The 17,880-nt window shown below is 38.4% G+C and overlaps 1 protein-coding gene across 1 annotated transcript in view; it reads left to right on the top strand.

Moving 5' to 3' along the window:
- The window catches only part of LOC145987838 (alpha-galactosidase MYORG), a 109,102-nt gene that overhangs the window by 6,800 nt on the left and 84,422 nt on the right, over nt 1–17,880 (top strand). Inside the window, exon 2 of the mRNA XM_083122580.1 lies at nt 12,853–13,029. Within this exon, the coding sequence (XP_082978706.1) occupies nt 12,853–13,029 (177 nt within the window). The remainder of the gene's footprint in view (nt 1–12,852; nt 13,030–17,880) is intronic.

A 17,880-nucleotide genomic window follows, 5' to 3' on the forward strand; every position in this document is an offset into this window, starting at 1 on the left:
GAATACGCCATGAAATCTACACTTATTATCAACTCGCTGGATATACGTATAAATCCTACACGTAACATTATTTATTTCTATGTAAAGAGTGTGAGTACTTTTTTGCTAAAATGAGAAAATGAACCACAGCAAGAAACTACGATAAGATACATCTGTTTTGATGAGCATGTACAACCTTGTTTAAATCCAAGAATTTTGCAAACTCTTACTGAGAGGACAGAATAGATCTCGTTACCAATTCGGATCATGGGGTATGCACATTTCAATAACACAAAACTTATTAAAGGTCGTAAAAGGCAATTTTGAATGTTCATCTGCTGAAGGGTCTTAATTTTTAGTTATTTTCTGCCTCATAGTGTGCCATAACTCTTAACGTCCAAATCACAACAGGAGGGAGCAGCGAAAGATTGTAGCTTTTTATGCTTTAGAAAGCGACACTAACTTAATAAAGTACGCATCAAATAAACAATACCACCCTTGAATAGAATGTGTGTTAATGATACTTTTCTTCACTGCCATGATGAAATATATATTACTATTGGAATACAGAACTTTGGGCTAAAAATAGGGAGGATGAGGAAATAACGTCCACTTAGGTGGTGCCACCCACTCTCAAGGAACAAACATATTTTCACTACAAATTCCCCTCCACTAGGAGACGAATAGATTGACATAAAAGCAATGAATATAGTTGCAACTCTTGCATTGGGCATTCTGATTAGTAGTAAAAATAATTGCTGAAGATTATAATTTTATTTCAGAATATATTATGCATAAATACTGATAAGATTAGGTCAATAGTTTTTAGATGTGCTTCAAAGATTGATTCTGCTGCACGGAATCAAATTTGACCACTGTGTGTACACTCACTTTCAACTCTCTGGATATAAGTATAACTATTACATGTAACACTATTTACATGTGAAGAGCGTGAATACATTTTTCCTGAAATGAGAAAGTGACTCTTGGCAAGAAACTACTCCGTAAGATATGCCTATTTTTATGAGCAGCTGTAATATATAAACATAAAGGCTGATCAGGATTGGATGAATAGTTTTACGTTTTAGATGTGCTTCAAAGATTGATTCTCCTCCACGGAATCGCACTTGTCCACTGTGAGAAGAAATTATTTGCTACCATCACAAATAATAGCTAATTAATTAACTTGTAGGACTAGGACTGCGAGCAATAAAATTGTCCAACGTGCTGATTTTCGCACCGTATTGCAATGATCAGTTGATTGGATTTGTATTAAGGTCCACTATATGCACAGAGGCTAATTGGGAAAAAGCTGCAGCTTCTAGTGGAATCCGAACCACTTAATGAAATGTTACCTCCACCGGGGATCGAAACTGGGAGCCCTTGATATCAAGGCAGCAGTTTTATCGCTAGACTATCGGGGCTGGGAGCCTAATTTTATCTTTTCAATTCTTAGCATTTAAAAATTAGGTAGTGTGTGTACTCTTCGATTCTTTAACATCGTATTCCAGCGTTAAGGATAGATATAGGCCTAACGATGAAACCAATGAGAGAACATCGCCAACACTCGTGCAATTGTTGATTCTCGAATGAGGAACTAAAAAACAGAAACTAAATATAATGTTTCTTTAGATTTTGAATGTCGTCCTACTTATAAAAATTAATTTGTCACACCTGTTAGACTTATTCCGAAATATAGTGATACGATTTGTAGAGGATATAACACATTTAGCTACGTATGTCAACAATCAAAGCAAAATCTCACAGCCACTGAATACGTCCACCTACCAGGCAAGCAGCAGATTTCGTAGCATGTTTTGCGACTCATGATTGGCCAATTACTTTGTATCAATTGATCAGTGACCACTGTTACCCAGGCATACCTGCAGCTGCCCCCACCTGATTTTAGAACACATCGTAATAAAGTAACCGTACGATCTAAAAAAGACTAGAAAATGTACTTGGACATTGTCCTTGCCCCAATGGAAGTTTTATAATGAAAAATATAAACTTTTACTTTTTTAAGTTTTCTGTAGAAATGCATCTACCGTAGGCTACTACAAAAATCTAGGGGGTTACAAGGGGAGCTGAGGCCTGTTTTGGGGGTGCTTCACCCCCTAGCCCCCCCCCCCCCCCCCGTAGCGCCGTCCCTACAGGTATGCATTTACCACTTGGGTTTTTGCTGAGTTCTTCACTGCTTTTATTTGAAAATGTCGATTTTCTCAAAATTTCGGAGGGGTCTGTAACGCCATCAGCCCCTCACAGTGAATGGACACGAATTATTTATTTATTTATTTGGTTTATTTTACTTCGCTTTTCTACCATTTGGACCACTGACGTCGTAGCGCGATGTGATGCACACGAATGATTTTTCAGTTGTGTGTTACATAGTTAGGAAATGGTATAGTATACTGTATGCTTTCAATTCCATTTTCTTTGAGGGGGATAAAATAATTTTCTTTTTCCGGTGATAAAAAATCTTGTGTGGGGAAAATCCCCCCCCCCCCCGTTAATTCGCACACTGTACATAATCGTGCATTTTCGAGTTGTTTTCAGTAACATTCGCATTGTGTGTGGGTAAGTAAGAGTAAGAATCATTTTATATTGGCTGTAGTAAAGTTTGAACTCTGCTCTCCTAATGTTTTACGTCATTGTACACCTTAGTGTGTCCATTTAGGAGTATTTTTTTTTCAGGATAGTTCTAGACAGCCCCGTACCCAGGATTTCTTTGAGGGAGGGGCCAGTAACGAAATTACACACACACACACACATATATATATATGTATGAGAGAGAGAGAGAGAGAGAGAGAGAGAGAGAGAGAGAGAGAGAGAGAGAGAGAGAGAGAGAGAGAGAGAATTACAACCTTGGTGACAATGAAGTTCGACCAGAAAGGAATACGTGATTAAATGCACAGAGGCATAGGCGGTGGAATGGGTGACCCGCAGAAGTAACGCATGTGTGTAAGAGGAGGCGTGTGAGCAGGCAAGAATCGTGATCCCAGCATGTTGCACCCAAGGTCACGTAAAGAACGAAAACGGGGAACTATACTCGTGACATTGAACTTCGACCAGGCACCAGACCCATACGGATAATTCCAGATAGTGGCGCATTCGACGGAAGCATGACGTCACGGACACGATAAGGGAGTCCGCCGTATATAAGCGCGTGCTGTGCACCGAGGAACCGCAGTGCATCATCACCATGGCCAGGGGCAAACCTATTGACAACACCGTGAGGAGAAGAGTGGTGGAGTTACAACGGGATGGACTCAGTGAACGGGAAATAGGGCGCCAACTGAACTTACCCAAGTCAACCGTCCACTGCATCATCAAACACTACCAAAATACGGGTACTACAGAGCCAGGTAAGGCCCCCGGTCGAAAACGCCTGCTGAGCGTGCGTGACCTACGGATATTTAGGCGCTATATCCAGACCAACAATCATGTTTCTGTGGCCGAATTACGACTGTGGACTCTAGAACGCTTTCACATTGAAGTGTCTACCAGAACCATTCGCCGTTACCTACAGCGATGCGGTTACCGAGTGTACAAGGCGAAACGTAAACCCTTCATTTCCATGTTGAACAAAGGCAATCGACTACGGTGGGCACGAATGTACCGGGGATGGACATTTCGGAAGTGGAACAGGTTTTTGTGGACGGACGAATCCATTTTCAATGTTGTGTACGGGAAAATACGGAAAACAGTCATTTGTCGGAAGGAGGAACAGAATGAAGCAAAATGTTATGCACGTCGGGTACAGAAACCTGCGTCAGTGATGGTATGGGGATGCATGACGGCATCTGGGGTTGGCCCACTACACGTCTGTGAGGGCATTGTGAATGCACACGCCTATACACGCATACTGGAGCGGCATCTTCCCACAGTGCGAAGGCACCTGTTCCACAGGCGGCGTCTCATCTTTCAACACGACAATGCCAGGCCTCATACAGAGCGTCTTACAAGAGAATGGTTGACTCGCCATCACGTGCGAACTCTGCCATGGCCACCATCGAGTCCCGACATCTCGCCCATTGAGAATGTGTGGCGTGATCTTAAGCGACGTGTGCAACAGAGGGGACCCACGACAGTGACTGCTCTTATCGCCTGCCTGCAGGAGGAATGGCACCGCATCGATGTGGAACACCTTGAACGACTCGTCCGCAGCATGCCCCGACGCATTGCCACAGTTATTCGCCGACGGGGCGGCGTCACACCATGGTAAACAGGATCCCCTCTAACAGTGGTCGAACTTCAATGTCACGTGTAGATGGACGAAAATGTTTTATTTTGTGTGGACACCATACATTGCTGCGTTGCAGCGGAAATTTATGTTTTCCTTTGTTCCATGTAGCCTGCTGAATAAAATATGTTCAGCATATGCATGTGTTCTCCTTCTTTCACAACGCACTCCTATATTTGTGACTGGTCGAACTTCATTGTCACTAAGGTTGTACAAAATAGTTCAAATAATTTTGTGTTCCGCAAATTAACAATGTTTTCAAATTTCCTTCATTTTCTGATGAGAGTGCCATTAAAAACCCATGATAATTCTATATTTAGGAAATAATATATTTATAAAATAAATGTTCCGTATTAGCAATTATTATTACCATAAAGAACATGTCTAAATGTTAGTTTACAAGAAAAATTAATAAAGAGACATTTTCGCATCACGACTGCAGTTCGAAAATGTCGGGACAGGGATTAAAAATAACCCACGATCCTGAATAAATCGGTGAATCGGACGTCTGGTAGCCTTGCATCAATAATTATAAAACGAAAATTACCCAATATTGTAGGCTGAATATGACGATATTATTTTTGTAGTTTTTTATAGGCCCCTATCGCCCCTCCCCTGGGAACGGACCTGGTTGTAGGAATTTACTGCTGACTGAACAGCTTCGTAGCAGGTCATGGATGAGTCAAATGAACATAAAATGTCATAACTTGTATTTAAAACGCCATATCAATGTTCGTCGCGTTAATAAAGCAAGACAGATAATTCGTTGACGGATTGAGAGTATAAGGGAAGACCATTGTTTCCTTGATGACAAAGGAAGATTTCACACCAGCGACAAGCGACACGTGTCGCTTGAAGATTTTACCAATCGACTAAGGCTTGTGAGGCCTGCCATGCCGCTACAATGTGAGACGTTGCTGTTGATTAGCTCGTTCCCAAACGGCATGTGTTATACTCTTTTCAATCTAACCTGTATTATTATTATTATAACTCTTTTGTTTTAGTAACTATATCGTGTACATATACATTAGCGTTGACATGTTCTATGCAACTTCAAGAATATGTCTTGTTATTAAATCATGTGAACTTACAAACTCAAAGCAGAAAATGTAGAACACTGTAATTGAGCATTCGCCTGATGCGTTCAATAAATAGATAAATAAATAAGTACATGTTGCTTGCCACTTCGGTCTAAAATATCCTCAAAACTTACAATGAATCTTCAGTTGAGATAAGAGAAAGCAGAGGCTCTCGGTAACCTCGCGCGTCGTGAAGTTCGAGGTCTAGCATCCATTAAGGCTGGTTTACATTGGTCGACTGAGCAGGAGAGTTACTGGGACGAGTTACTGGCCTGTCTGCTCGACTCGACCCTTCTATGGCGAGTAGCTGTTTACACACTTTCTACTCGGCTCTAGCAAAGTGGGATAGTGGCTGAAGTTGTTTGGTGCTCTTTTGACAGAATGAACCCATCGACGTCGTTGGCGATTTAAAAAAAAATTCTGAAACGGTTTACACACTTATTTTCACGAGAAATTAATACAATAATGCACGGGGACATGTCTGGAAAGAAAACCAATTTCCTTGATTTTTTTACTTTCGATTGTTCTTGGTTGTGTAGAACGTAAATTACTTATTTTACTTCTCCTGCGCCATATACATCAAGTCTCATCTCCTACACTTAAAGCATCATACGCCCGTAATTTATTTTGTTTGTTCCTATAATCGACACAAATTGCATGGACATTGGACACTCACACAACACAGACTCTATACCATGCTCTATACTCTGTCCTCAGAAAGTGTTTACATTGACCGAGGGGTCTGTCGAGTTTACACGCGACTGAAAAAATCGATGGAGGAGGAAGCAACTCGGTCGAGTCGCTGTCCTCCTTGGACAGCCACTCGACTGTCCTGACTACTGGAGCGAGTACTTGACCCTACTCGCTCCAGCTACTCTCCCGTCTACTCGACCAATGTAAACCAGGCTTTAGTTCAGGAGTTTTCAAACTTTTTGCTGTCGTGGCTGCCTCCGCTGCCAAAATCTGTACACGCCTCTCTTCCATGGGCGCCGAAACCGGGGAGGCCAGGGGGCCCGGCCCCCACAGCTCTCGTTTGTGCCCCTCCTATCTATAAGGAACCCAATGTATATCTTTCAGCTTGATTTCATTTTGTGAAAAAATATTATTTATCCGATGGAAATTTCATAAATTAATTAAGCATTTTGTCTAAGTCCGTATTTCCTCACATTTCTAATTTGAAGTATTTACTTTATTTAAGATTACATAAGTTTTGCACGCCGGAACTTTGCATAAAAGAGATGGGAAATTACGCAGGATACTGCTCTGAAATGGACACATCATCAGTGTAGGATTATTACTCATTTTAAGTGTCTATAATGTCCAGTATGCTTGTGCATTTACTGTATTTACTCTTTCAAACCCACAGGGAGTTAAGGAAAACGCATGATATATTATGATTATGTGCGGGAATAGAAGAAGCATGGGAATGCTGTAGTCTTAATGCTCTTGAATGAGCCAGTCCAACGAAAAATAGACACCTTTGTGTCCCTTCACGTGGAAATTGAAAATATTGTTTCTTGAATATGCCACTGTTTTATTTGAATTAGTATTTTTTTACATATACCTGTAAACATATGTGTGCTACTTCATACTGCATTGATGTGGCTGAAAATTGCAGTGTTATATATATATACCAATGCGTAACCAACGTTCAAAACAATACACGCGCGTGTGTATGTTGAGGAGCGGTTGGGTCGGCGAACCAAGCGATTGCTCGGGCGACAGACCGGGGGGTCTCGATTGAGTAGTGCCAAAGCCTTATTTCTGATTACATACACTTGGCTATTTGTTTTTTAAAAGTTTATTTTGTGTAGACAAAAATTAATTGTTACTGCTGCATGTCATATTAATTATATTGCAAAATCATGTAGCAAATTATGCTAAGAGACTACTGTTGTTTTGATATCAATCTACAATAAACGCGTTCTTTGACATTAAGGCATTGAAAAAATAAAGCTATTATTTTCGAGTGAGGTGTCAACTATCCTCCCGGGTTCGAATCATGGCCTGGGCATGGATATTTGTGAGTGTCCATTCATGCATTTCATCATATCATCACTCATCCCCATCTTCGCAAATTAGCCAAAAGTGACACAAAAAGCGAAGTAAAATAAAGCAAGTCAATCAATTAATGTGTCAACTATCCATAAAAGGTACCTTGCCCCCCACCCCGAAAACGTAAAGAAATCGGTATTTATGCTCTTCTTAGCTTTGCTCCCCCCAAATCTCCTCAATAAAAATAGATAAATCATGTGATGTGACCATGAATTATCAATACAAAATCTCTTCATGTCTTTGTTTACTTTTGGTAGACATGTACGTACAAGTAATGAAAATATAATGTGTGTGATTAATATAAATGGTGTACAATTTTTTAATTTTTATAAGCTCATGTCAATTCATTCAGCGATACGATATTCATGAGATAAAAAGGATAAATACTGACAGTAAGGTAAGCTGGATATATGTTAAAAACATGCATTGTACAGGAATGTTTGAATTTCTTCATTTAATTGTAGCCCTCTTTCTTCTAACAATATGCTCAATTCGTGTCGGAATATTTATTAGAGCGCGCTACAACGCCAGCAGTCCCGGGTTCGAATCCCGGCATGGGTATGAATGTTCATTGTGAGTGCCCCTTCATCAATTTCATCATATCATCACTAGGGGTGTGGATTTGTTGACACTAAAAACCTCTCAAATATGCAGGCAAATAGACACCAAAATGATGAAAATAAGCACTTAAATGGCATTGTAAGATAAATATGCACTAAAATAGACTTAAAAATTCACCCTAAAATAAAATGACACAAAAATAGGCATTGAACATGAACTTGTTACTTCCATTTTCTTTTTCCAATTGACAGTTATGCCGTATTAGTATTACAAGTTTAGTATTACAGTTTATACATAAAAGTGCGCTAATGATTCACGAACTATTTATACTATTTTGAACAAAATTTACATTTGCAGAGAATTGTTACTTAACTTGTTCTAACGATTGTGTCAGTTTGTAGAAATATCCCGATTGCGTGCACATCACAAGTAATGAAAAAACAGTTTGCACTCTTTTAACGAAAAAATCTTAAAATATGGACGACCAATGTGAGTTGCAAGTATACAGAAGACATTGCTATTTTTTTAACTAACACAATTTAAACTTTTAGAGAAAGAAATATGTTTTCGGAAGTTCTCGCGCCTCCCCTGCGAAACATCTGCGCTTTCCCACAGTTTGAATACCACTGGTTTAATCTAATCGTCATTCATTCTCATCGCCACGATAAACCTAAAGAGAGAGAAAAATGAAGTATTAGAATAATTACACATCCAAGTAATGTTTACTTTTTTTAGAACCTTTACTTTCTCAATCTTTCACCACATCATGTGACTTCTTCAGGTCGGGAACAAGACATGGGTTAAAACATGATAAGAAGTAGACTTTAAAAGGTAGTCATTCAAGTTAAAATCAAGGTAGAAGCTTCTCTGTTACGAAATTCATCCTTCCACGTGCGAGAGCTTGAGGAAATAAAGATAAGTACGTGCCAAAGAAGCAAATATTACCTCTGTGAAACTGTTGGCATGTGGTGTGAGTTAGGTTTTACAGATACAAGTGTTGAAAGCTCTTCTTTCTCCCTCATCCTTTTACCTAAGGATAAGTACTGGACAACTAATGCATGGACATGAAATACTTATTTTAGTTTTTTTTCCGACAGCGTTATTTACCAGTTCTGACCACCCCCTTTCAATTTCCTTCAGGTCCATTTCCATGCTTTTCATGAGCCTTCGTTTCGGCTTGCCTATTACAATAAAGTTTCCAACAAGGACCCCCTAAACTCTTCTTTCATCCCCCATGCGTGCCAGTTATTACAATAATATCAGATAATGGTTGTTCGGAATTATGTACTCTAATCACCTGGATCATTATCTCTTTTAGGTCCGAATATATTTCTAAGGATTTCATTTTTTTAAAAAAATCGTTTATGTTTTTTAATGTAAGGTACCATGTTTCGCATCCATATAATAATACAAGTAAAATTACTGTTTTGTATATCTTAACCCTTCGATTATTTGATATTAGACTATATGATAACAGTTTATAAGTACAAATGCAATAAATACCTCTTTAATTATATGTCGACTGCAAATAATTTCTTGTTACCTAAAATTGCTCACAGTAAACTTTGGTTTGAATATCAGCTCTCTAAGTTACGTACAGTGTGTACAAGTATTACCAAACAAATTGTATATCACAATATATTTTCTCGTTTTATAGACAATGCCAGCTTCAAGAATTGGAACAAATTGCCAAACAAGGAACAGACTGCCTTTACACCAAAGGATGTAAAAGGCCATTCCTATAAACACGTAGAATTCAAGGCAGAAATTTACGAAAATAGTCGTGTACAAATTGCCGAGCAATACTTATGCATCTCACTGTACACCTATATGCTTTTCTTAAAGGATACCAAAAGAGATCCATCCAATGTAAAATCCTACAGGCCAATTTGCCTCTTGGATGTCTTAGGCAAAGTTTTTGAGAGGCTGATTACAAAGAGACTAAACGAAAGACTAACACTAATAAGGAATTCCAGCAAACAGTATGGGTTTATTAAAGGACGCTCTACTGAGGATGCGGTCAATCGTGTGATAACATCTATAAACCAAACTCATTATAAGTATGTTACTGGAATTACAATTGACATTAGCGGAGCGTTCAATAATGTATGGTGGCCATACTTACTACGAGAACTAAGGAGGTTGCAGATTCCTAAGCCTCTATACAGCTTAATCTGTGATTACCTGAAAGACAGGAGAATACAGTTCGTTTGGGGACATGAGACGATCTGCAGGAGTGTCAACAAAGGCTGTCCTCAGGGCTCCGTCCTGGGGCCAGTCCTTTGGAATATAACCTTGGAACCACTACTGCTGGCTCTCAGCAGGATGGATGAGATCATAGATAGTGTTGCTTATGCAGATGATCTATTAATCATAACCGGATCGAATACTCGCAAAGGTTTGGAGTTCAATGCCAACAAGATCTTGAATCAAGTGGCCATTTGGTCTGAGGAATCTAAGTTGACCATAGCTAAGGAGAAGACATATCAAATCCTCCTTAAGGGAAAACTGGCTCGAGCGCCTATATTCAAGTTTCAGAACTCTTCAATTAAAAATGTTCAAGTCATCAAATACCTTGGAATTCACATGGAAGCTCAAATGAGCCTAAGAGCTCGTGTGAACAGTGTTACAGCTAAGGCCAAGTCAGCTTTACACAATATCTTAAACATGGGTAATACTGCATTTAAGATACCATTCAAGATCGCAATGCTGTATTATAAAGCGATATTTGTTACAGCTATATGTTATGCAGCGTCTACTTGGGCTTTCCTTTCTAGGAAGAAAGTTGTCCGGGACCGTCTGAGATCGGCACAGCGCAACGTCTTGTTGAGAATTCTTGGGGCCTTTCGCACAACGTCAACTATGTCAACTATAGTGCTAGCTGGTGTCTTGCCTCTTGATTTTGAGGTTCAAAGACACGCTTCTAGATATTGGTTTCGGAAGGGAGACCAAGCTAAGATATTCATGCTGTTGGGAATTAATGTGAATACCATGCAGGACATTGACCAGGTTCTACAAAGCAAATGGCAACAAGAGTGGAGACAATACTCGGGATCAGTACACACGAAGCTATATATGCCTGACGTTAAATTCTGGACAATGAACTCACTCTTTAAACCAACTAAAGGGTTGATACACCTCATTACAGGGCATGGCCCTTATAAGGCATATTTGAAACGCTTTGGCCTCAGTCTAGATGACCAGTGCCAAGTATGTAAGACTACTGATACTCCAGAACACGCTGTGTTTTATTGCAATAAATTTCAAGACCCCAAAATAAGGGAACTTAGAGCTAAGCTAAAACCAGACCTTGTAAGACAACAACTTACTTGTCAACGAACCTTTCCTACAATTAATGCTTTGGCTGAGCTGATATCTACGCTTGAGGAAATGGAATTCAAACACCTTCAAGAGTCACGAGCCCGACAAGTGGTTCCAATATCATCATTTATTGAAAACATGGAACCCACTGGAACTAAGACTAGATCGAGCATGAGACTTGCTGCCCAATTAATGGGAGAAAGCAGCTGTGCACAAAATAATTGCTTAAATGAAATAAGATAGTATGAAGAAGGACCGGCTTCCCTGAATAGAAGAAAACACTACATTACATCCCTCAGAAGAGAACCCGACATACCAGAATTGGATGACTGAAACCAATATATACATTTCCAGTATCCAGATGCTGTCTACCAGTTGAGGACTGCGAGTAGAAGATTGAAGACAGAAGAGGAGGCTTGAGAACTCCCTATTCTTCAGGGATGTCTCTTCAATATAACTCTTATGAATATCTACTTGTCTTCTGATCTAAGGATTCCTCATCAAGTGCCATTATTATTCTCTTATTTATGGGATCTAAGGGTTCCTCTAATATCTTATTCTATATTCTCATTCTTATACTGTATTCTTATATATTCATTATTTTATTTCTATGTTATATGTATCTTTATATTTCATATCTTGCTTATTGTTTGGAGCTACTCAATTTCACAATATTAATTTTTCAAAAACGTCTTGGTTTAAATCTTAGGTACCAAGACTCAGAGCACTTGCCTCTTCTCTCTTACGTACCTTCTGACCTCTCCACTTACCAAGTTAATCCTTATATCCTATTCCGGGATACGGATACCACACTCAGATAAGATCAAGAAAGAAGATCTGAGTGAGAGGGTACCAAAAGTGAGAGTGGCGAGTGGAGGCGGAGGATCGCCGCTCCGTATCCCATCCTGTACACCTATATGATGGTGCCTGCATTGCACAGATGCAGACTAGAAACGTCCGCAGTCCAGCTAGAAAAGAAAAGTAGTTATGCACGAAATGAAAACGAAAAGACCAATCCTGGGACCAACTCAATTCTTTGGCCTCGCTAGTTGGACAATAGCTTTGAAGAAGGTTATCAACACTTTCATCGAGATTAGTAGAGACCTGACGCAATTAAAGTGTGCAGTGAATTTTGAAAGGTCTTGATTTATAGATGAAATTTGCATAAGTAGAAGTAACTGTAAGTACTGCTGGGAGTACTAGATTGAGTTTAGGATCGAGATTACATTAGGAATATTATCTTATGGAAAGCTTATGAAAATGAAGAAACGGATAATTCTCCTCCTTTCGTTAGGTTAGTACAGGAGGAGTATTCGTAATTTTCATTCATAGTATTCAACAAACATTTGGCAAGGTCTGGCCTCAGGGACTCTTTCCCAAATAACACCGTTTTCTTCTCAAGTGTAATTTGGATTTGTGGAAAATTTTACTAATTGGATATAACAATGTTAATGACACAGTATCCAGTAAGACGTACCATCCTCCCCAACTAGTGGGGTGTGGGAAGGTGCCAAACATCTTACTCGCTTGCAATTTCTCTGTTCTTCCACCCCTGATTAGCATATACAGTACATAAGTAATTTTAATAAATTTTATTTTTGAAATCTTTTGTAGAGGACACCACTGGCACTGGAGGCAGACAAAATGGACTGGGCAGACAGCGCGTGTCCAGAAGAAGGGGAGCTTGCCCCTCTACGGCCTCCCAAGGCGTTGCCAAACCAGCATTCGAACCTCAATCGACGCCGGTCAATCTCCATGCCGCTCCTCAACGTTCCTCCGACGAAAGTTAGGGTAAGTCCATGTGCTTTCTGAAACACAAAGAGTTTAACTAAATCCTTTTGTAAGTAAATTGTGTTGCTTAAGGGGCATTTCATGTCGAAGTGCTCCTGAATATGAATTTTTAAAATTAAATGCAATGCTGTAACTTTATCCTATCTTGTAATTGAACAATCTAGACTTGTCATTTGGATAAAAATTAGAGCATTATACATATTAAAGTCAGAAGGTACAACGTATTTTACATATTTTTCGTTTATTTTATCTTTTTATTTACTTCTTTTTTCTATTTTGTCCCACCCGTGACACCAAAAAGCAATTTATTTCTCCTTTAACTGTACATTTCCCACCTCAACTCCACTAGAATATTCGAAAGTCAATTACCTTCTTTCTTTGAAATATTTTTTTTATTTCAAAATTCCCAGAGAAATTAAAATTAATTTCTTATTAACTAAAGAGGCAGTGTTTTGTATATCCCACCCGTGACACGAAATTGTTCATTTATACCTATAAATCTGGGGAAGCATCTTAATGTTAGTTATGTATCAATACTGTTAAGTTTCATATTTTATTTCACAGAAACCGTAAAACAAATGTTGTTTAACTATCAGTAGAATAGTTACTTTAATATCAGAAATATAGTATGTGTGTTCCACCCGTAACCATGGAATGTCCCTTAACTTAATCATTCAACTTATACATTGCCGTGATATTTTTCTTTACTAATCATCCTTTATCGACAGTGTTGTAGCCCCAAAATTTTCACAGAGTATACCATAAGTTTCGTGAAACTTTTAGGTAGGAACCATGTTTAAACTTTGGATTATATGTTTCAGTTAAATACATGACTGAAACCATTTAACTTCTAGAAAACACGTCATTGATGATAAAATAGTGATGATAATACACATATTATGAAACAAGTACGTATTTAATTCATTTAAACATAAAAACTGCAGTAATCGAAAGTAGAAGCTATGTGCACTGAAGTAAAAGGTAGGTATACGCTATTGTATGATGCTAACTAGGGGGCATGCGGCGAATACCACCCTATACCCTTGATTACAGACCTGTTTATCGGTCTGCCTGTTCTGTAATAATCGAATGTATAGCTTTGTTTTTGTTTGTACACTGCTAATTTCCTTTATGAGCAAACATTACAGGTATTACATACAATGTTGGGTCATCACTGTTTAGAATCTTTACACATGCCCAATAAAAGTTATACTGAGAATATTTTCTTTAATTGATTCAGTGTGACTTAAACAGAAGCTACAGAAAATCTCAGTTTGTGAGTTTTGTTCTATTTCCCGAACACCCTAGATATTGCCAGAGATAATCTCAGACAGGCCCGTAGCCACGCAGGGGCCAGCCTCGGCACTGTCGTCAGCCCCTTTGACATTAGGTAAAACTATTTTGTATAATTTATTTGCAGTGAAGAACAGGGACCTGTAACGTAATGCAATTCATTGGTATTTGTCACCGTTCCGCGTTATTTCCGTACCGGGTACCGCGTACCGGCCCAAGTGCCATGGACCGTTCCAAGGAAAATACCAGAACCTCTTGGTAAGGCGAAATGTAACGCTTCTGCTATACCGTTCCGTTCGTACCCGAGAGTGCTTCGGGGACGACAGCTTTGGGTACACAGAGTGGAACGTTAAAATACCAGTACCAGAAAGCATGGAACTTGTTCCTTCTCTGAATGCCGGTTCCGTTACGGTACATACCTCTCCTTAGAATCATAACGGTACAAATTCATGATGGGTATACCTGAAACTTTGGGATTGGGTACAATTGTAACAAAACCTATTTTCAACAAATCAAATGGGTATTGAATGGATCAGAAAATATATGTCACGTAACTCTTCATTTTAAAACTTTCATTGTAGAATTCTTGAAAAATCGATAATAACTAATATTAATGGAGGTTGTAGGCAATATATATTTAAAAATAAATATGGAATCGTGAGATTTGTTCTTAATAATGTTACTTTTATATAACAAATACACGTAATATTAGGGTGCAAGGTGATGCCAACATATTTTAAAAAATCTTTTCAAGCAAGATATTGAGAGTTCGACATGATGATAGTTTATGTAATTAGAATATTACCAACTAATACATGTGGAAAAAAGGGAAAGTTAATGTACGCCATATTGAGAAATGTTGCCATCTAAGTTACAGATCTTAAATTCGGGTTGACCTGGCATTGTCAATCAATATGATTTTGGTAAAACTGGAAATTAGACGCCATATTGAAAAATGTCACTTCTTAAGATAAAGAAGTAAAATTCGCTTTGACGGTAGCTTAAGCTAATTACAGTATGGCAAATCAACATGATTGTGGAAAACCGGAAGTTGATGGACGCCATATTGAAGTGAAATTCGGTTTGGTGGTAGATCTTGCTAATCAGTGCATGTTAAATCAACATGATTGTGGAAAACCGGAAGTTGATGGACGCCATATTGAAAAATGTTACCTCTTAAGATAGAGAAGTGAAATTCGGTTTGACGGTAGCTAATGCTAATTAGAGTATGGCAAATCAACATGATTGTGGAAAACCGGAAGTTGATGGATGCCATATTGAAAAACGTTACTTCTTAAGATGGAGAAGTGAAATTCGATTTGGTGGTAGATCTTGCTAATTAGTGTATGTTAAATCAACATGATTGTGGAAAACCGGAAGATGATGGACGCCATATTGAAAAACGTTACTTCTTAAGATAGAGAAGTGAAATTCGGTTTGACGGTAGCTTATGCTAATTAGAGTATGGCAAATCAACATGATTGTGGAAAACCGGAAGTTGATGGACGCCATATTTAAAAATGTTATTTCTTAAGACAGAGGAGTGAAATTCGATTTGGTGGTAGATCTTGCTAATTAGTGTATGTTAAATCAACATGATTGTGGAAAACCGGAAGTTGATGGACGCCATATTGAAAAACGTTACTTCTTAAGATAGAGAAGTGAAATTCGGTTTGACGGTAGCTTATGCTAATTAGAGTATGGCAAATCAACATGATTGTGGAAAACCGGAAGTTGATGGACGCTATATTGAAAAATGTTATTTCTTAAGACAGTGGAGTGAAATTCTGTTTGATGGTATGGGAATTAGAACATGGCAAATCAACATGATTCTGGAAAACCGGAAGTTCGTGGACGCCATATTGCAAAATGTTATTTGATAAGACAGAGGAGTGAAATCTTGCTTGATGGTAGCTTATGGGAATTAGAGCATGGCAAATCAACATGATTCTGGAAAACCGAAAGTTGATGGACGCCATATTGAAAAATGTTATTTCTGAAGATAGAGTGAAATTCGGTTTGATGGTAGCTTATGGGAATTAGACCATGATAAATCAACATGGTTTTGGAAAACCGGAAGTCGATGGACGCCATATTAAAAGTGTAACTTCTTAAGATAGAGTGAAATTCGGTTTGATGGTAGCTTATGGGAATTAGAGCATTACAAATCAACATGATTCTGGAAAACCTGAGGTTGATGGATGCCATATTTAAAAATGTTATTTCTTCAGATCGAGGACTGAAATTCGGTTTGGTGATATTATGGACATTACTGCATTGGAATTCAACATGATTATGGAAAATCGGACGTTATCGGAAAATTTTCCTTTAATATTCTTCTTTTCCTTTGGTCATTGCTTATAGTAATTAGAACATGGTAAAATTTATATGATATTATAAAACCGGGAATCGATGGACGGCATAATGAAAAATGCATTTTATTAAGATGAAGAAGTGAAATTCGGTTAGATTATTGAGCTTGGTAATTCGAACATGGACAATGCATTTGCTGTTGTAAAACTGGAAGTTGATGGACGCCATCTTGAAAAAGAAATACTTTGAGTGTCGATTTAGTCTTTATTTATTAAAAATAAATATGAATGAAATTAATTATAAATTTCTGCAACTTTTACCAATCGCGTCGACGATGATGAGTGATGATTAGATGAAATTCATGAATGTGAATTGACACTCACATAGAACACCTATGTCAAACCTGGGACTCTAACCGGGCACTTCGTCAACTATAGCACTTTTACATTGATTGATAATAGTAGCCCTACATGTACAAATTGACATTTATATTTTACATCTAATCTCTCACTTTTACTCGTTCCAATCGAGAAGTTCAAGTTACAATTCAATGCTTTGTGACGTGTTAAAAATTTAGTGCTTACTTGTGTGTCACAAAGTGGGCATTATCATAAGTCAATTATTGGAGTTACAACAAATTACACTAAATCGCACCGTCGATCACAAACACTCGAGACAAAAAAACGATATATTCTATGGCTTAAATATCTATGATGAGCAAGGTTCAAGTTCGCTCAGCGAGCAAGTGAGCAGCGCTTGCCAAGCAACGATTATTTGGCCGTCAAGTAGTTGAGCGATCCCTTTGCTCGCTGAGGTTAAGATACTTGACGTGTCCTCGATTTCCTACTCTATGAATTCTTTACATACTCCTCTCTCCTCTGTAAGGTATGTGTTATATATTGGAACGTGAAGTTTTCGTTTAAACGATAACACCGAAAAGTTGAGGAAAGCAAAATTAAGTGTATAAAATAGATTTGGGTAGGTAAAGGAGGAAAAATTTTGACTTATAATTGACTTATGATAATGCCCACTTTGTGACACACAAGTAAGCACTAAATTTTTAACACGTCACAAAGCATTGAATTGTAACTTGAACTTCTCGATTGGAACGAGTAAAAGTGAGAGATTAGATGTAAAATATAAATGTCAATGTGTACATGTAGGGCTACTATTATCAATCAATGTAAAAGTGCTATAGTTGACGAAGTGCCGGGTTAGAGTCCCAGGTTTGACATAGGTGTTCTA

This window comes from Lepisma saccharinum, chromosome 5 (genome assembly GCF_977018435.1).
Source record: "Lepisma saccharinum chromosome 5, izLepSacc3.1, whole genome shotgun sequence".
Lineage (NCBI taxonomy): Eukaryota > Metazoa > Arthropoda > Insecta > Zygentoma > Lepismatidae > Lepisma > Lepisma saccharinum.